General features: G+C 44.8%; 2 protein-coding genes across 3 annotated transcripts in view; one reads left to right on the top strand and one right to left on the bottom strand.

Moving 5' to 3' along the window:
* Positions 1-471: 471 nt before the first annotated feature.
* Positions 472-9,153, top strand: TARDBP (TAR DNA binding protein). Of its 2 annotated transcripts, XM_056542086.1 has the most exons (7): positions 472-627; positions 3,413-3,662; positions 4,452-4,615; positions 4,701-4,841; positions 5,000-5,068; positions 5,829-5,999; positions 7,482-9,153. In XM_056542086.1, exons 2-7 carry the CDS (start codon positions 3,422-3,424, stop codon positions 8,004-8,006), a joined length of 1,311 nt encoding a protein of 436 aa, XP_056398061.1. In that variant the 5' UTR covers positions 472-627; positions 3,413-3,421; the 3' UTR covers positions 8,007-9,153. The 2 variants fall into 2 exon arrangements, with proteins under 2 accessions (XP_056398061.1, XP_056398062.1); XM_056542087.1 differs by lacking the exon at positions 5,000-5,068.
* A 10,641-nt stretch (positions 9,154-19,794) lies between these two features.
* MASP2 (MBL associated serine protease 2) overlaps positions 19,795-20,863 on the bottom strand; it is a 64,191-nt gene continuing 63,122 nt past the window's right edge. The window contains exon 12 of the mRNA XM_056541756.1: positions 19,795-20,646. Coding sequence (XP_056397731.1) covers positions 19,865-20,646 — 782 coding nt within the window. The 3' untranslated portion in view covers positions 19,795-19,864. The remainder of the gene's footprint in view (positions 20,647-20,863) is intronic.

Here is a 20,863-nt window from a genome sequence, read left to right as displayed (position 1 = left end):
CACGAAGGGGTTAAAAAGAAACAGAAGACAAATGTGAACGAAAAAGGGAGAAACTATAACAAAATAAATAAGAAAACACAAGAAATTGTAGAAAATAAACCCCTGAGGTGACCGAGTCACGTGACGGCGCCTCATGGCCGCACAACAGGCCCGCCGCCCCTTTGTCTCAACGCACAGCACACGCTCCCCTCCCAACGCGCATGCGCAGCGATTCGCCGCAGAGCCAGGCGCTACCATCTCACAAACTGTAAAGGGGTGTCCGGGACAAAGCGACTCCAATTCGGCCGCCCTAAAAACCGCATTTCTGCAAATCCGGCGCCATATATCGAAGTCGCCTGAATTATCTGCTAGTAATAAGGTGACATATAGCGTGTAGGTGGAATAATAAAGTAGGAGTCGCGGGCCTGTGGGTGCGTCTCCCCCCTGTTCACCGCAGTGGTAGTGCGCGGCTTTAGAAGAGCGCTTGAGCGGTAGGCGTAGGCGCCATTTTGTGAAGGAGCCCGGGAGGTGTGAGGTGATCGCGTGAGTCAGGTGCGGGGTCTCTGGAAGGTTTAGATCGTTTCGTTTCCCGGTTGTGAGGCTATCGCCGCCATTACAGATCCCGTTCGTAATTCGGAACTGGAGCATGTGAGTATCCGCCCGGGGTGAGGGTGGTGTGTGGAGGCCTCATGGCCGGGGCCTGCGGTGGGGGAAGGGGGCGGCGACCGGGCCTGTGTACGGTGAGTTACACTTATACAACCCGGGTTACATGTACGGTCACCATAGCAACCAATCACTGCACAACATTCGGGAGCGAGGCATGTAAGCTGCGGTCTGGTTGCTATAGGCAACGATTTTTTTTTTATACTTTTTTTTTTTTTTCAAACAGGGTTCCTGCAGCTGTTGCAAAACTTCAATTCGCATCATTGACCGGGCATGCTGGGAGTTGTAGTTTTGCAATGGCTGTGTGTTCTGGTGGATCAGCCATCTAAGGCTTGGTTTGCATCACGTTTTTTTTTTTTTTTTTTGCCATACTGTTTTCAATCAGTTTTTCTGAAGAGAACCGTATGTCCAAGAAAAACATAATGGGGGGGGGGGGGGGGGGAGTAAACCGTCTACTGTTTTTAAAAGTGCATATGGTTCTGTCTGTTTGAAAAAAATAAGTTTTTTTTTTAAATTAAAATAAATACATTTAAAAAAAATTCTACTTTAGGATGCAAATGTGCACGGGCAAAGTAAAAACCATATATAGTTTACCTTATGGAACCGTGTACATGTGTTTCCCATTGACGTCCATGTTACAAAAAGATGTGTGCGGTTGCAATATGGTTTTTAACTCTCAGAAAACTGAGGTCAACCATGGTTTTGAGTACTGGAAAAAACTGTATTGCAAGCAAACCGTACGCGATCGGATGCATCTGGGTCCATGTGGTTTTTAATTGTTGATCTATCTATATGGTTTTCAATAAGTTTTCTATAATGGAACTGTACTTGAAAAACTGCAACTGTTGCACAACTACAACTCCCAGCATGCCTGGACAGCCAAAGGCTGTCCGGGCATGCTGGGAGTTGTAGTTTTGCAATGGCTGTATAATTTGGTGGATCAGCCCTCTAACTGCTCTGGCCCAGCTGAATTTTGCCATTTTACCTGAGCTCAACAGAACCATTGATGGCAGCCTAAACAGGGCCTTAACCTCTTAAAGGGGTAGCCCAGTGGTGAAAAACGTATCCCCCTATCCTAAGGATAGGGGATAAGTTTGAGATCGCAGGGGGTCTGACCACTGGGGCCCCCTGCAATCTCTCTGTACAGGCGCCAGGCTCTCCGGACAGATATCGGGTGTCGACCCTCCGCACGAAGCGGCGGCCGACACGCCCCCTCAATACATCTCTATGGCAGAGCCGGAGATTGCCGAAGGCAGCGCTTCGGCTCTGCCATAGAGTTGTATTGAGGGGGCGTGTTGATCGCTGCTTCGTGTGGGGCTCGACACGCCCCCTTTGCGCGTGCTGCCGGGGCCCCGTACAGGAGATCGCGGGGGTCCCAGCGGTCTGGCCCCCCCGATCTGCAACTTATCCCCTATCCTAAGGATAGGGGATAAGTTGTTCACTACTGGACTACTCCTTTAAGGACCAAGGACGTACCGGTATGTAGAGTCGTCCCCCTTACTATAACGCAGGAGCCACTGTGTGGCCCCACATCATAGCGGGTCCGTCCTCGCAAAGGCCAGGACCCGCGGCTAATAGCGCGTGGAACTGATCAAGGTTCCGTGCGTTAACCCTTTAGACGTGGCGTTCAAAGTTGATTGCCGTTTTTAAAGTGAAACAAAATTGGGTTGTTCAGGGGCGCCGCGGGGAAATTGCGGTATCCTGGACAGCAGGAGGGTCCTATTACCTGCCTCCTGGTGTCCGATCGCTGAATGACTGCTCAGTGCCTGAGAGCCAGGCATGAGCAGTCAAGCAGCAGAATCATCGATCAATGGTTTCCTATGAGAAACCATTGATCAATGTAAAAGATCAGTGTGTGCAGTATTAGGGGAGCTAGAACATTGCAAAAAATAAGATCATTTAACCCCTTCCCCAATTGAATCACCCATTAAAAAAGTGTAAATATCTGAATTATAAAATATATAGTTAATTAAACCGCACGGTCAATGGCGTGCGCGCAATAAAATTCCAAGTGCAAAATAGCGTATTTTTGGTCACTATATCATGAGAAAATGTATACAAAGTGATCAAAAAGTCTGATCAATACATAAATGGTACCGCTAAAAACTTCAGAACAGCCTCCAGCCCACGGGAGCACCTGAAAGCTGAACTCAGTTATGCAGACTAAAGTCAACTGCAGAGCCGAGAAGTTTGTGACTAATCGAATTTACTGTAAGTTCACGCATCTCTAGTCATGAGGTGTAATTATGTTTACATGTATTTACATTTCTCTGGTTTGATATGTAAATGCATTAGCTTAAGTTGTACTGATGTGAATATGAACTGTCCCTTCCAGAGGAGGGTTCATGCCCTCCGGTGTATATTGAAATGGACTTTTATCAATGTGTAACCGCGCCTGACGAAAAAGCCGTGGTGGCAGCACGAGGTATCTCTTTCCTGGATACCTCCAAATCCATGTTCGCACCTTGGAATGGCTATGCATTTCGTGCAGAGTCTGGCCCGGAAACTCTGCCATGTGCACAGTGCAGCAGAATCCCATTGAATACAATGGGACTCTGCTGCAAAATTCTGACGTGTGAACATGGCATGATAGATCTCCCAATAAACTTGCTCTCGGCACAATCTAATGCTTAGGTACTGATGTATGACAGCTGTAGTCCTTCCAGTTCTTGAGCAGGTTCTTCTAGAGCTTCTTCTGTAAACAAAACGCATTGCACATGACTTAAGACAATTAGGTGATGGATGGTTTTCTGACTTTTTGTGTTCTTAGTTTGCAGCCATGGAAATGGAATATATTCGTGTGGCGGAGGATGAGAATGAAGAGCCAATGGAAATTCCATCCGAGGATGATGGCACCGTCCTGCTCTCCACTGTTACTGCTCAGTTCCCTGGTGCTTGTGGCCTTCGATACCGGAATCCAGTTAACCAGTGTATGCGTGGCGTCCGCCTGGTTGAAGGCATTCTCCATGCTCCAGAAACTGGATGGGGAAATCTTGTTTATGTTGTAAACTACCCAAAAGGTGAGGTTGTTCATTTTTGTCCTATAATGAATTTATGTAGAACATTGAGTTGCCTGGAATAAAAATAATGATAAGTTTAATAATGCACATTAACCCCAACTATAATAAAAGTGCACATTACCCCCTTTTCCCTTTTTCCATATTAAAAAAAACTTGTAAACATAATAAAAATCAGCTTATTTGGTATTGGTGGATGCATAATTGTCCGAACTATTTAAAAAAAAAACTACATTATATATCCCATATGGTCAATGGCCTTAAAGGAAAATGGTCATCTGTTTACCCATAGTAAACCCAATACATAGTGTGGGTGAACAGGAGACCGATAATGGGTTAAATACATACCTGTACTCCGGCGATCTGCATCAATCTTCAGTGAATTGCATGCTGGAGGTGGGGGCCACCTGCTCAATATGAATATTCATGGTCATGGGTTATGTGAGCCATAGTTGTCGTGAAGCCTTTTTGCATCTTTATTACAGTACAGACCCAAGTGTCAGACCCAAACAGAAAACCTCATAGATCCTTTTGATTTCATTTTGTGCCTGTAAACCCAGCACCAGATCCAGCTTTGCAGTCTTTGTAATCTGGTCAGAAATGTGGATGTTTCTATAAATGTCTTAACATGGATACTTTGCCTCTGAAATATGGGTTCACACTTTAAAGGAATACTATTGTTTAGGAAAACTTATGGCATATACATGGATGGTGTTTTACGAATGGGGGGGGGGGGGGGGTCTCCCTATTTTCAAGCTAGTATGTGAAATGTAACCTTACTTTACTTTGTAGATAACAAAAGGAAGATGGATGAAACTGATGCTTCTTCTGCTGTTAAAATAAAGCGAGCTGTAACAAAAACCTCTGATCTCATTGTGCTTGGCTTACCATGGAAGACAACGGAGCAGGATCTGAAGGACTACTTCAGCACGTTTGGCGAAGTCATCATGGTCCAGGTACTGATGCAGCTGAGGTTCAAAAGCACCTGCTGTAGAGCTGTAGTTTTGACTCTTTCCACGTAACATTTCTTATTTTTTGCAGGTTAAAAAAGATGCCAAGACCGGCCATTCTAAAGGTTTTGGTTTTGTGAGGTTTACAGACTATGAAACACAAGTGAAAGTGATGTCCCAGCGCCACATGATAGATGGAAGATGGTGTGACTGTAAACTGCCCAACTCTAAGGTAAAGCTGTGACCAAACTTGTTAAGGTAGACTCTGACGTAGAAGCAATGACATGACCCAGTATTCATGCTTCAACAGTAGTGAATTTTATTCTGACACCATAGTAGCAACAGACCTATATAATTCCAATGTTTCGCCCCTGCTGTGTTTTTCGTCAGGGTGCCTGGGGTGAAGATGGAGGCTACGAACCTGTGGGAAGATGGATGCACATGTCGAGCGGTAGCACGGTAAAAGGCTAGCCTGGGTCACTGACATTAAATTGTGGAATTAGGTCTGTTACTATGGTATCAGAATAAAATTAACTCTGCTGAAGAATCGGTACTAGATCAGGTCATTACTTCTACTCCAGAGTCTACCTGAACTTAGTGCAGTAGATAGCGTTTGGTTCATGTACATGGGTTAAATACATGACACTCCTTACTAGCATAGAATGCGATCTCCATTGCAAATCATTCTTGTCCACATCAGTTATGGTGGTCAACAAGACCCTTTACTGATGTGGTACTTAAGTGCTTTTGAGGAATCAGTCAACACATGTAAGGGCTGATACACATACATGGCTGTGTGCAGAAGGCTAAAGTATTAAATGAGGGCTGCAAACTTACAGGGATCCCCTCTTGGCATCTTTGCTAGCCATGTGCCACAGTTTAAACCTCCTGGAGAAGTGAATGCACTTATACATTTGACTACAATGCTTACATGATGCAACTTAGTTCTGCTGTATGGCCGTAACGAATATGTGATACATGAATGGCAGTCTGGATCCCCATTGTAACCATACAAGACTGCTTAAAGAAGGTTTCACAACAACCCTCTGTCATTGTGCTGTAGAAGAAATGTCGTTCTTTAAAAAGCTCTTTAGTTTGTAAAAGTGGTTCAGGATTCTCCCATTAACACTATCCAATTAATACTGACGTGTTAGGATGACAAATGTCCAGGCTTCATGCTGGACATCTTTACACATTACTAATTGTGGCTTCTCTACAGCAAAGCCCGGATGAACCAATGCGCAGCCGTAAAGTCTTTGTTGGTCGATGCACCGAGGATATGACCGCTGAGGAGCTTCGCCAGTTCTTCGTCCAATATGGAGAAGTTGTGGATGTGTTTATCCCAAAGCCGTTTAGAGCATTTGCCTTCGTAACCTTTGCTGATGACCAGGTAATTGGGCACTGAATTCAGTCAGTAAACTGTAGGGGTGCTGGCCTTTTTTTTTTTTTTATTTGTCCCTAAAGTCAAAGCCAGCTGAGCTGTAACTTTCAGAGCAATTTTTACACATCACTGAATTTGTGTAATGTAGAGGTTTGTTTATTTTTTTTTTGCAGTGGTCATGTCAGTCTGACCACACATCAGGCTTGCAATATTTCCCTTAGTCATCACTAATACTTCTGCATAAAATTCACAAATGGCCGTGTGACCTTTTGATTTATCCTGGCCATGTGACTTCACCACAAATGAAACAGTAAAATGAACATCATACAATAAGTTCCCTCCAATAGACTAAAGAATCCCCCATGTGCCTGTATTGCGTAGATAATTGTTGCTCTTGGTTACAATCCACTGAAGTGTCACATATGCTCAAGTAAACTGCAGTCTCCTGAAGGTAATGGCATTTGATTTGCACATGCAAGCAAGGGGATTGTGGGAAATTGTGTGCTGTCTGGCAGCCGTAGGCTCACAGTTTAGAGGGAGAGCCCAGAAGTGATAATTTCCATGGGGGACAGGGATGTAGGTTACTTTACTTATATAAATAACAAGTGTGCCGTTACGTGGTACACCTTATCTTACCAACTTCCTGCTTTAATAGCCGCTGACAGTGTAATATAGAGGTATGCGTTGGGACACCAATCAGGATGTCTGTACTGCTGTTCAGGTGTACATAATACCAATTCTGGTGAAATGCTGCCATGTCAGGATAATCCCTGGCTCGTGGAAGGTGTCACACAGCGATCCTCTTAAGGCTGGGTTAACACTGTTTTCGGCTGGGAAAACTGCAGCATACCATGGTTTTCAGTCCGGCCATCAAACCAGATACGGAGCAAAAAATTATTCGACCGGAGTCGCTATCTGATTCCAGTCACCTCAGTCAAAGCTGGCGGGGATACAGGAGCGCCTGGTTTTCCCATTCCCTAGCCGGATCGGGTTCTCGTATGGACAAAACAGTGTAAACCCAGCCTAACGCTGTTTGAGGCATGTGCATTGATGCCCTAAAGCTGCTGCAGACAGTGATATTAACTCATTCTTTGTCAATCACACCTACTGACGTGTGGTCACAGGCAAACAGCAATGCTTGTTCTGGCCCCAATGACTACCTGCTAGTTTTCATACAGCGCAGAATAGGTTTTCTCTGGATTGTACAAATGTCCTGATATAACCTGACACGGTAGAACTGATTTTACTGGCCTGTGGCAATGTGAGCAGTTTTATAGGGCAAAACCTGGTGGAATTCCTTTAAAGCTACAGAGAACCAATTGTACGGATCCATGCGGTCAGTGCCTTAGCATAGTTCCTCTGTTTTTTGTTTGTTTTTCTCAACTTTATAGAAGCCTTTTTGGCTAAGACTGAAAAATATCCAGCAGGTGCTAAAATTGCTCTTGCAGTGTTCATGTCACCTAACTAAGTATCTTTTTTTATTTTTTCAAGGTTGCACAGTCGTTGTGTGGAGAAGATCTCATTATCAAAGGAGTCAGTGTTCATGTATCTACAGCAGAGCCTAAACACAATAATAACAATAGGAGCCCATTGGAGAGGAGTGGCAGATTCCCAGGACCCAATTTTGGGAATCAAGGGTACCCTAATAACAGGCCAAACAGTGCTGGACTTGGTAACAACCAGCCTAATAACATGGGGGGTGGTGGTGGTATGAATTTTGGGGCTTTTAGCATTAACCCTGCAATGATGGCTGCTGCTCAGGCTGCTTTACAGAGCAGTTGGGGTATGATGGGCATGCTCGCTAGTCAGCAGAACCAACCAGGTCCACAGGGAAACAATCAGGGCCAAGGGAATCAGCCAAGAGACCAGCCACAGAGCTTCGGCTCAGCCAGTAACTCCTATGGCTCTAACTCTGGAGCTATAGGCTGGGGTTCTCCTAATGCTGGCTCTGGTACTGGGTTCAATGGAGGCTTCAGCTCGAGCATGGAATCAAAGTCCTCTGGTTGGGGTATGTAGTTATATGGTTTAATAGTGGGTGCATTTCCTAATTTTATGGTAAGTACTATGTAAAATGAATCTACAGACCTTTTCTCCGTAGAGGGTTTTCTTCAAGCATGCAGATGGTTCAGCTGTATATCCTCTATGAAGGAATTCTGGGTGGTGTGATTCCATGGTTTAGTAGTTTTATGAACCTTAACTGCATTCTGAAGAAAACCGCCTGCCATTTGGCATTGCCCGGTGACTAACTTAATATCATGAAATATATATATTTTTTTCTCTTTGATGTCAATGAGAATTACATCTTGTTTAGCACAGTCTTCCTCCTTCCCCTCCATTGTGCTCCCCGCTTCAACAACTGATCTCTGCTCCGCACATTTGCCTCTCTGGGACCTGGCACTCAGTTCTTTTATATCCTGCCCTGGAATCATTCCTTCATAATTCTCATCAGGAAATCTTCTGCTGCACACGGCGATTCTTAAGACGGTGGGTGATCCAATTTTTGTCCACTATATTTCGTGGAAGTCGTACAAGCGCTTTGAGAACGCACGGCTTGTGAGATGGATCCAGAAGGCTGTTTGAACTGTGGGATTGTTGGTACCGAAGCATGAGAGGCTTGGGGTATGAGCGAGATCCAGAGAGCGCGTGCAGAGACCTGGTGGTGCATTATGGGATTTTTAGTTTTTTTTTTCTAAACGTTGGATATGTGTCTCTCGATCCAGTGGCCATAGTGAGCGTGTGCAGAGCGCAGTGGGAGCAAGTAACGTACGAATGTTTCTTGCATTCAAAGGACTTGTTCATTTGGAAGACTGGAGCTTTTTTCCCCCCTGCCTAAAAGCTAGAACTGTCTGAAATAAGTTTGTGTATACAATGTTTCCCCCTCTCCTTGAAATGTCTACCGCTGTGAATGCTGTATGAGGTGTGCTTTCTTTTCTGTTTAATGACAATGTGAGTCCTTGTGAACTGCATATGATGATGCTGGTGGGGGTGGGTGGTGAACGCTCTGGAGTGGAATGGAAAATGCTCCTGTTCCTAGAGTGTTGGGACTGTTTTGGTTTGTAAGTAATAACAAGAATGCTGTTTGCAGTCATGTGTTCTGTGTTTGGATGCTTTTTACAAGACTTGTCAATGTAGGATTCTTAAATAAAATAGTTTAACTAATGTGTCTGTTTCTTCAACCTTGTCCTAGCTAAGGTTTACATGTAGATATTAAAGAGGATTGAGGTTTAAAACATCTTGCACCCCAAAATTCCCCACTATTCAACAGGAAAATAACTTGTGTAGTTTTTTTTGTGTGTAATCTTTTACATAGAAACGTGAAATGTGTCGGCAGGTAAGTCTGACTAATACTGTGAATACTATTAGTCCTTGTCTTATCAGTGACTGCCTTATGCCTGTCCCATGCAAGCTTCAACTCAAAACACTTAGTCTACCTCAGTGCTTCCCATCCAGTGTGCCTCCAGCTGTGGCTAAACGAACTCCCAGCATGCCCGGACAGCTAAACGCTGTCTGGGAGTTGTAGTTTTGCCACAGCTGGAGGCACACTGGTCTACCTGTTTATGGTAAGAACTCTTCCTACAGACATGTCAAGTTTGTCAGGGCCTCAGTGTTCAGACTCTGGTTGATCAGTTGAACAAGCAGAGAACCCTGGTCTGTGAGCAGGATGGTCCCATAGACATAGATTAGTCATTCCTATCCTTTCTCCCGGCTTATTTGATCAGTTGGAGTCCGAACATGGAGCCTTCAACCAATTAAACAAAAATTGTTTTTTATGACAGGTACTCTAAAAATGGCACAGACCTGACTTGCGTGAAATTCCCATAAAAAGGCTCCAAATACATACTGCTTTTTAGTGTTAAAGGGGTACTCTGCTGGAATTATATATTTTTTTAAACTGGTGCCAGAAAGTTAAGATTTTTAAACAATTTACAGATCTGTTTAATTCTTCCAGTACTTATCAGTTGCTGTGTGCTCCAGAGGAAGTTCTTTTCTCTTTGAATTTCCTTTATCTGACAGTGCTCTCCCCTGACGCCTCTGTCCTTTTTAAGAACTGTCCAGAGTAGGAGCAAATCCCCATAGCAAACTTCCCTTCTCTAGACAGTTCCTGACATGGACAGAGGTGTCAGCAGAGAGCACTGTGGTCAGACAAAGGAAATTCAAAAAGAAAAGAACTTCCTCTGGAGCATACAGCAGCTGTAAGTACTGTAAGGTTTAAGATTTTTAATAGAAGTAATTTACAAATGCTTTAACTTTGTCATCAGTTAATTAAAAAAAAAAAATGTTATCCAGTAGAGTACCCACTTGTAATTTGGTTTGCATGAATTACTGGTTTAGAACTCAAACCGGAGAGATTTATCAACTTAAGTCAATCCTGACGCGAAGCAAAGCATGTGTATCAGCCGGGCCCTCATGGATCATGGTGGACATCCACAATTCTGCTGCGGTCCACCATTATGATGTAATGGGTGTAGACCTCCGCTATACTTCAGATGCTCTGATCAATTCCAACCATCTGGCCACCTGCAGTGCAATCGGGTGGGCTGAAGTGATAAGATGACGGCTGCTACGCTCTTTCAGGCTAGAGATGTAGATTGTTGATGCTGATCAGTGCTGTACCTATGCATAGCACTGTTCAGAATTTACAATCCAGATTGCAATAAATAGTTCCCTATGGGACCAAAAATTGTGTAATTTAGTCTTTTGCAAATCAAAATGTAAGAAAAAATTATCATGTTTGGTATTGGCACGGGCATAAATGTCTGAACTATTAAAGCAGTGGTCTTCAAACTGTGGCCCTCCAGATGTTGCAAAACTACAATTCCCAGCATGCCCGGACAGCCGTTGGCTGTCCGGGCATGCTGGGAGTTGTAGTTTTGCAACATCTGGAGGGCCACAGTTTGAAGACCGCTGTATTAAAGCAATGTTAATGGTTCTGAACGGTGTAAAAGAATGATCAGTGTCACATGTACCAATAAACTACAGATCATAGTACAAAAATTAGCCCTCATACAGCCCTATTTATGGAAAAATACGTTTTATAGGGTGTCAGATTAGGGCTATCAAAAAGACTAAATGTTTTAAGGTTTTTAAGCTGTACAATAGAAAAGCATGTAACATGGGTATTGGTTCAATAGTATTGACCCACAGAATACATGTCAGTTTTACTGTAATATGGACAGTGTATAAACAAATCCACCCCAACAGTGCGATGTTCTCACCTTTTTTTTATATATATTTTATAAAGGTGTCATTACAAAGTCCAATTGGTCGTGCAAAAAACAAGCCCTCATAGGGGTCTTAAAGGGGTACTCCAGTGGAAAACCTTTTTTTTTTTTTTACTGGTGCCAGAAAATTAAACAGTAATGTAAATAACTTCTATTTCAAAATCTTAATCCTTCCAATACTTATCAGCTGCTGTATGCTCCCGAGGAAGTTATATATTTTTTTTTTTTCTGGAGTTCTTTCTAGTTGGACAAGTGCTCTCTGCTGACACCTCTGTCCATGTCAGGAATTGTCCAGAGCATGAGAGGTTTGCTGTGGGGATGTGTACACTCTGGACAGTTCATTATATGGACAGAGGTGTCAGCAGAGAGCACTGGTCAGACAGAAAAGAATGGAGCATACAGCAGCTAATAAGTACTGGATTAAGATTTTTGAATAGAAGTCATTTACAAATCTCTAACTTTCTGGCACCAGTTGATTTAAAGTTTTTCCACTGGAGTACCCCTTTAAGATGGAAAACTTAGTTATGCCTCCTTTTATAAGGTTTCTCTACTCCTGAGCGTCTGGAACATTGAGTGGATGTGGGCTTCCATGTTTGCCTGCCCCCACTCATTGAAAGTCTATATGAGGGGGCATGATGGCTGTTGCGCCCCTTCCCATAGAACTTTATTGAGCGGGTGGGTGTGAACACATAAGCCCGGACCCAGCATTTAGAACACAATGGGGGAGATTTATCAAAGGATTTAGACTGGTTTTTCTAAATTTGTCGCACAGAAAGTCGCAGTCTAAATATGTGCGACTTTTCTGCAACTTTTGCTCTAGAGGATTTTTAGAACATGATGCATTCTGGTCTATTTTAGACTGAAATGCATTGGTGCTGACTTTATCGAAAGCGACAAGTTGCATCGGCTGAAAGTACACCGAAATATCAGACCATGTTGGAGCAGGTTTAAATGACAACTGCAGCGGGATGACACATCCCCTATCCACAGGATAGGGGATAAGTGTTTGATTGCGGGGGTCTGACCGCTGGGACCCCTGGAGATCTCCCTAACGGGCCGCTGCCATTAGCGCTCGTGGTGAGCGCTAAGGTGTGTAGTGTCGACCTAGAGGTTGATGGTGATTCCCCGTCTCCCCTCATACAGTTCTATGGGGGAGGCACGAACGCTGCCTCCCACACTCTCCCATAGAGATGTATGGAGGAGGTGTGCTGGCTGCAACGTCATGCTGCGGCAGGCACGCCCCCTGCACAGGACAGCCGCGGCCCCGTACAGGAGATCACCGGGGGCCCCAGCCTTTGGACCCCCCCGCGATCAAACACTTATCCCCTATCCTGTAGATAGGGGATAAGTGTCAATCACGCTACAGATGTCCTTTAAGTATAGACTAAAGCATAGATTGCGAAGTCCATGCACAGAATTTATAAAGAGCCGCGCGCCATTTGATAAATTATGCGCACAATAGACCGGACCCTCTGTAGTTTGGTCTATATTGATGCAGGACATAGACAGCTTTGATAAATATCCCCCAATATTCCAGACACTGGGGAGTGGAGTAACCCTTAAAAGGCAAAAGAAAATGCAGAAGTGAAATTCTGTGTCCTTTTCGAGGGGTACCCTGCCCCAGACATCTATCTCCTCTGCCCCCCCAAATCCATCAGATGTGGTATAAAATGTTTAGATTGGGGGGGGGGGGCTTGGCAGCGGCATCTCCTGTGATGTAGCCACAGAGCTGTATGGAGGGGGCATGTTATCGACCCGCATGACCTGTGCAGAGCCGGGTCCCAGTACGGAGATCGTGGGTGGTAGCAGTGGTCTGAACCCTCAGACACTTACCCCTGTCCTGTGCATAAAGGTGACACTATGAACAAAGAGGTAAGTGATCATAAAGAAATCACTTGCTGGAGATCCAGAAATGTTCCTTTTTGCTTTTTTTTCCCTTGGTGTTGTAAGTTCAATGTTAAGGTGCATGTATATTTTCCAAACTACTATGGGGGATGTTTATCAATCTTTGCTTTGGGAAGCAAGTTCTGAAGGCTTTTTATTGTTGGCTTTAGTTTTGCTTTATGTGCTACATATTTATCATATCACATAAGCAAAACTAAGTCACAGCTGAGACATTTTTGTGACTTTTTTTTATTGCCTACGTTTGCCTTTCGCACATCATAAATTTATGACCACTGCAAAGTAAAAACTGAAATTTGATTAGGTAAAACTGTTTAACACTTTACTTACCAACAAAAGTCGCACAAAAAAAGGGGTTTTGGCATATGTGCAACTTTGTGTGCCTAGTTAGATCAAGGTAGTGAGTTTATTTTTTGTTGCGGTGTCCCCCTATATCATTGTCCCTGTTTGCTTTTCAATGATCATTTCCTGCAGAAGTCACTGTGGACCATCTTGATGACACTTACTTTCTGCAGTATGAATGGAACCTAACATTAACCATTATCACCATGACTGACCAATAAGAGCTCTAACTGATCGATATCTCTGAGATAAAGACTTTGCAGTCCATATGGGGTCACGTGTGGGGGTGTGGTATAGATCTGACAGCTACAATCCAGTGCAGGCATAGAGGGAGTTCTACACTGCTAAAAAAAAAAAAAGGGGGGGAAGACTTAAACAACACAATGTAACTCCAAGTCACTGACACTTCTGTGAGATCCCACTGTCCACTCAGGAAGAACACTGATTGACAATCAATTTCACATGGAACAGACAACAGGTGGAAATTATAGGCGATTAGCAAGACGCCCCCCAATAAATGAGTGGTTCTGCAGGTGGTGACCACAGACCACTTCTCAGTTCCTATGTTTTGGTCACTTTTGAATGCTGGCGGTGCTTTCACTCTAGTGTTAGCATGAGGCGGAGTCTACAACCCACACAAGTGGCTCAGGTAGTGCAGCTCATCCAGGATGGCACATCAATGAGAGCTGTGACAAGAAGGTTTGCTGTGTCTGTCAGCGTAGTGTCCAGAGCATGGAGGCGCTACCAGGAGACAGGCCAGTACATCAGGAGACGTGGAGGAGGCCGTAGGAGGCAACAACCCAGCAGCAGGACCGCTACCTCTGCCTATGTGCAAGGAGGAATAGGAGGAACACTGTCAGAGCCCTGCAAAATGACCTCCAGCAGATCACAAATGTGCATGTGTCCACTCAAACGGTCAGAAACAGACTCCATGAGGGTGGTATGAGGGCCCAACGTCCACAGGTGGGGGTTGTGCTTACAGCCCAACACCGTACAGGACTTTTGGCATTTGCCAGAGAACACCAAGATTGGCAAATTCACCACTGACGCCCTGTGCTCTTCACAGATTAAAGCAGGTTCACACCGAGCACATGTGACAGAGTCTGGAGACGCTGTGGATTGGCGGTGGGTCAAAAAGCAAATTAAAAGTTTTATATTCGCAAATGTATCGGTAAAAAGTACAGATCATGGCACATAAAATGAGCCTCATACAGCCGCGTATACGGAAAAATGAGAGTTATAAGTTGTCAAAATAGAGGGATTTTAACCATACTAATTTGGTTAAAAAGTTTGAGATTTTTTATAAGTGGTACAATAATAGAAAAGTATGTAGTCATGGGTATCATTTTTATCGTATTGACCAATAGAATAAATAAAACAGTCCACATTTCATTTTTACCTTGTGTACAGCGTGAAAAGGAAACATTCCAAAATTAGCAAAATAGTTTTTGTTTTTTTTCAAATGTCCCCACAAAGTAATATTTATTTGGTTGCTCCATATGTTTTATGGTAAAATGAGTGATGTCATTACAAAGGACAACTGGTCGCGCAAAAAAAAACCAAGTCCTCATATGGTTCTGTGGATGAAAATATAAAAGAGTTATGATTTTTAGAAGGCGAGGAGGTAAAAACGAAAATGCAAAAATAAAATTAGCTGCGTCCTTAAGGGGTTAAAGAGTTTTGCATTGGACAAGTCCTTTAATCTGGAAAAATGTAAGAGACTTTGGCTAAGGCAACAAAACACAATTATATACAATAAATTATGAGCTATATAATAAAATACTAATAATACTGCCACGGCAAAGGACTTGGGGGTATTGGTGGGCTTTAGGCTTTTTTGGTAAAGCTTTAGTGATCTGTGCCAGGCAGCTGCTGCAACGCAAATAAAATGATGGGGCACACCCTATTTATTAAAGGGGTATTCTAGGAAAAAACTTTTTTTTATATATCAACTGGCTCCAGAAAGTTAAACAGATCTGTAAATTATTTCTATTAAGAAATCTTAATCCTTTCAATAATTATCAGCTGCTGAAGTTGAGTTGTTCTTTTCTGTCTGGCAACAGTGCTCTCTGCTGACATCTCTGCTTGTCTCGGGAACCGGCCAGTTTAGAAGAGGTTTGCTATGGGGATTTGCTTCTAAACTGGGCGGTTCCCGAGACACGTGTCATAAGAGAGCACTTAGACAGAAAAGTACAACTCAACTTCAGAAGCTCATAAGTACTGAAAGGATTAAGATTTTTTAATCAAAGTAATTTAGAAATCTGTTTAACTTTCTGGAGCCAGTTGATATATAAAAAAGTTTTTTCCTGGATAACCCCTTTTAAGAACCAAAGCAACTTATTGTGGCATCGATTCCACTAAGTGATGAAATTATTTCATCATTATAATTTATGCAGACAGGATTGCCTCTTGCAGCTGATAGGTGTACCTGCTTAAAGGGGTACTCCGGCCCTAATACATCTTATCCCCCCGAAGTCTGATCGTTGGGGACCCCTGCAATCTGTCATTCAGCACCCACCTTTGCGAGCTCTCTGCAGCCCTGGAGGCAGTTGCGTTGCGACCGGGGTGCGGGGGGTGCTGCCCGGGTGACACCATCCTGATGGGGTGACACCAGGTACGCCGCCGGTCCTCAGTTGCGCTGTCTCCGTACTAGCAGCACACCCCCCCCCCCCCCCCCGGCCCCCACTTGCGCTGTCTCTGTAATAGCAACCCCCCCCCCCGGTCCTCACTTGTTGCGCCTCTGTACTAGCACCCCCGTCACCTGCACAGTGAACTGGCCTGCGCCCCCCACGTCTTCTGTTGCGCCGGTCCGACGTCCCTCCGCAGGGCCGGACCAGGAGGACGTGACATCACTCGCAGAGTGCCCGGAAAGAAAGAGTGCTGGATGGATGGGTGAGTGAGTGTGTGTCTGTCTCACCCTATCTGTTTGTGTGTCTCTGTCTGTGTGTGACTCTGTGTGTGTGTGTGTGTGTGTGTGTGTGTCTGTGAGTGTGTGTCTCTCTGTGTGTGTCTGTGAGTGTGTGTCTGTTGCTATCTCTGTCTGTGTGTGGCTCTCTGTCTGTGTGTGTGTCTGACTGTGTGTGTGTGTCTCTGTGTGTTTTTTTTTTTTTTTTGGGAGGGGGGGTTGTTTGAACCAGTGATCTAATGTGGGGAGACTTTGACCTATTGTGGGGAACATGCAAGGGAACCTGCGGCCTAATGGGGGGAATCTATGCTACCTAATGTGGGGAAACTGCTACCTAATGTTGGAAAACTGCTACCTAATGTGCGAAGGCTGCTACATAATGTGTGTAATCTGTGCTACCTAATGTGGGGACACTGTTTCCCTTAGACACAATGGGGGAGATTTATCAAAGTTGTCTATGTCCCGCATCAATATAGACCAAACTACAGAGGGTTAGTCTGGTCTATTGTGCGCCTAATTTATCAAAAGGTGCGCGGCTCTTGATAAATTCTGCGCACGGACTTCGTGATCTATGCTTTAGACTGCATTTAAACCTGCTCCAGCATGGTCTGATATTTCGGCGTACTTTCTGCCAATGCGACTTGTCGCTTTTGATAAATTCAGCCCCGATGCATTTTTCCGTCTAAAATAGACCAGAATGCATCATGTTCTAAAAATCCTCTAAAGCAAAAGTTGCACATATTTAGACTGCGACTTTCTGTGCGACAAATTTAGAAAGGAAAGCCAGTCTAAATGCTTTGATAAATCTCCCCCATTGGCTCTGGAGATGGTCGTCTGTGGTTATAGCTCATGCGTGCTAGGGGCTGGCATGTTTTGGGCCCAGACACATTTGGACACCAGTATTTGGCTTCAGTCTCCTGACATCATCCTCTGACCCCTTTTAGTGTCGAGTTGTTTCTGTCCACAGGATCCCATGTCTTTGGATGTTTTTCCTCCATCCCACTATTCTCCATATACTCTCTACACTGTTCCATGAGAAAACCCCACAGGATTGCCGGTAAAATCTTGGCTCGGCTAGTCAGGTCCCCATGAGGCCTCATCCCAAGTCACTCTGATCAGTGGATTTTCCCATCTAATCAAAATGAACTTAAACCTAATCACAGAAAACTTACTGACTTAATTTAGTGCTGTAATCCAAGAAGGAGTCCCAATGAAGTGGTCATTCAGTGTATGCGACTATATGTCCATCAAAATACAGTGACACCCCGAGACCTACGATGGCCCCGACATACGATCATTTCAGCATACGATGGCCTCTCAGAGGCAGCATCAACACACGATGCTTTTGTATGTCGGGGCCATCGCATAAACGGCTATCCGGCAGCGCAGACTGCTTCAGCTGCCACCGGATAGCCGTTTACGGTGCCCCGTGTGGTCCGCTGACGATCACTTACCTGTCCTCGGGGCTCCGGCGCGTCCTCTTCGGGATCCCCTGCATCGTCGGCGCTCTCCATCGTCGTCATCACGTCGCGCACACGCCGTCCTGTCATCCAATAGGAGCGGCGTGCGTAGCGACGTGATGGCGGCGACGGAGAGCAAGGATGCCGGGGAAGCAGAGGCCTTGCCGGAGCGTCGGAGACACGGCGACAGCGATGGACGGCGACATCCAGGGCAGCGGTGACTGTCCGGAGCGGTGGGGACAGGTGAGTACAACTTCCTCTACCAGTGGTCTACAACCTGCGGACCTCCAGATGTTGCAGAACTACAACTCCCAGCATGCCCGGACAGCCGTTGGCTGTCCGGGCATGCTGGGTGTTGTAGTTTTGCAACATCTGGAGGTCCGCAGGTTGTAGACCACTGTCCTATACTGTACATTGCACGGATCCCTCAACATACGATGGTTTCAACAAACGATGATCCGTTTGGAACGGATTACCATTGTATGTTGAGGGACCACTGTATTATGTCCATAATACAGTTGAAGCTTCTGCCATGACTCCCTCCTTTCAATTCCCTAATTAACCCCTAGTGACTCAAACCCCTTCTGGCTGCTATTCATTCCGTATGCTATTGTGGGCACAGTTGTCCCTGCTTGCTGTCTCCCCCCAGCATTGTCCTATGTGGGGTCCTCGGGTCGCCCCCTCCCTCAGTGCTGCACTTTCTCTTCTGCAAAAAATTTAAGGCGAGGAGGGTGAAGACCCTGGACTGCACAAGGAAATCTTGTCATCAGAAGATGACCTATTGTTTGAATCTGTTTTTTATATTTATCATAATTTTACATAAACAAAGCTGAGACTTCCTGTTCTGTACAGATCACTTCACAGCAGTCTCCTCCTTACCATCACATACAGAATTATAATGAAAGATGACACCAACACATAGATAAAAGAGGCACACACAATAGCTGTTGTTCACTGATCAACCTCCCCCTCCCCTCTAAAATGATCTCTAAAAAAGGTCACAGAGCACACCCAGACACCTTTCCCATTCATGTCAATGGGACAGCAACAGTCTATTGTCGCCTATGTCCATGGGGCTTGTTGTAAAGCATATCTCTAAATGCTGTTAAAAATGACTCGGGCAAGTTGACTGTCCATATAATAATGCATAAAAAATTAAATAAAAAAATTACAATTAGAAAATATCTGGCTCCAAAAAAGAAAATAGGTGATACATTCCCTTTAATATTTTTAGTAGAGAGTAAAGAAAAATAGAAAATTAGAAAGAAAAAACATAATTTTACTTTGTGTGGGTTTTTTTTTCGTTTTTTTTTTTGTGTGTGTTTGTGTTTTGTTTGTTTGTTTGTTTTTCTTTTTATCCCGACAGTGAGTGAGGGCTGAGTGGCGGGGTAGTTCTCATAGGGTTAAAAGTACCTATATATAAAAAATAAAAAAAAGCAGATCGTTTTATTTTGAAATTTTGTATTGTAAATGAGGGCTTCTCAATAAAGAATTTGTAAGAAAAAAAAAAAAACAGATGAATGAATTAGATAAAAATTTCTCCGAAAATGATATAAACAGCTGAAGGCGTCACTTAAAGGGGTTGTGCGCTGCCCTGCAGTTCGGAGCTCCGCTCACAGCGTGCGGAGGTTCATTACTCCGAACGCTGTGTGCGGACTTCCGTGTTCGCGGCCGGCGGGCATGACGTCACGCCCGGCCCCTTCGTGGCGGGTGAGACGTCACGAAGGGGCCGGGCCCCCTCAACGAAAGTCTATGGGACCGCTGTCACGCCCCTTCCCATAGACTTTGGTAGAGGGGGCGGGCGTGACGTCACGAAGGGTTGCGAACACGGAAGCTCGCACACAGCGAACTTCCGGACGCTGTGAGCGGAGCTCCGAACTACAGGGCAGTGCACAACCCCTTTAAAAATAGTACAATACAATTATTTCCTCTAAGTGACATTTGCCATCACAGAAAGAATTTACAGAGGCCATTGTTGATTTATTGGGGGAAGGTTGTTGTTAAGGCATTAATGCACACGACTATCCTTATGGTTGTTTGTTATTAGGCGGCATTTTTCACGATTGTGTCATTTATCCAGTCAAGGTAGTTGCTTACTTTAGTATATACACCATAGAAATCTTTAGTCCCGCAGTCTGTCGCCCCCCAGGATACGATCCCTCCAATGAACCACTTTCTGGTGGCTTCCTCTTTAAACACCAGCGCTCCACCGCTATCTCCTGCGCAGGAATCTTTGCCCTCCGTACCAGCACAGAACATATTGTCGGTGACTACAGCGTTGTGTTCCTCTTTTAGCTTCTGGGAGACGGCCTTACATTCGGCTTGGTTAACAACGCTCACCTGGACATAACGTAGGTTTCTCGCCTCGATGGATTTATCAGTCTGACCCCATCCAGACACTTCCCCGGTGTGGTGACTATCATCGGTGTGGCTGATCCGGAACCGTTCGTCCTTGGTTGGGAGACAGATTCCCTGGATGTTGCTGCTGATCGGGACTTTGTCCTGCAGTTTAATCAGGGCGATATCATTGTTGTAAGTGGAAGTGTCGTGAAGGTAGTCAGGATGGACGAAAACGGATTGGGCGGTCGCTTTATGAAAAATAGCGTCATTTTTGTGGACAAATCCCATTTTTAGGATTATGTGCTCCATATTTTTTTCTTCATAGATGACGTGAGCAGCAGTTAAAATCCAGTTGTCATAAAGAAGAGCCCCACCTCCTCTACTGGAATCAGTTTGTATGAAAACCTGCCATGGAAATTCACCCAGCTGGGCTGCTTTACCTCCGATTATTCTGCTTTTGGGACGTGTTTTCTTCGTACCGCATTCTGACATGAAAAAAAGAGAGATGCAACGTTAAAGGGGTACTCCCGTGCCCCAGCCTTTTGAACATCCCATTCAGAAGGCTTGGAGCAGCGGTCGCGACGTCACAGCTACGTGCTGTCATGACGTCGTGCCACGCCCCCTCCATTGATGTCTATGGGAGGGGGCGTGACGATAGTCACGCCCCCTCACATAGACATCAATGGAGGGGAGCGTGGCACG

Source organism: Hyla sarda, chromosome 10, assembly GCF_029499605.1.
Source record: "Hyla sarda isolate aHylSar1 chromosome 10, aHylSar1.hap1, whole genome shotgun sequence".
Taxonomy (NCBI): Eukaryota; Metazoa; Chordata; class Amphibia; order Anura; family Hylidae; genus Hyla; species Hyla sarda.
Note: the sequence above shows the minus strand (reverse complement) of the source record. Positions and strands in the feature narration are given on the sequence as shown.

Coding starts and splice junctions, on each gene's coding strand:
- TARDBP (XM_056542086.1), top strand. CDS start 3,422: ATGGAAATGGAATATATTCGTGTGGCGGAGGATGAGAATGAAGAGCCA. Junction 3,663..4,451: donor TGTTGTAAACTACCCAAAAG/GTGAGGTTGTTC, acceptor TTTACTTTGTAG/ATAACAAAAGGAAGATGGAT. Junction 4,842..4,999: donor GTAAACTGCCCAACTCTAAG/GTAAAGCTGTGA, acceptor GTTTTTCGTCAG/GGTGCCTGGGGTGAAGATGG.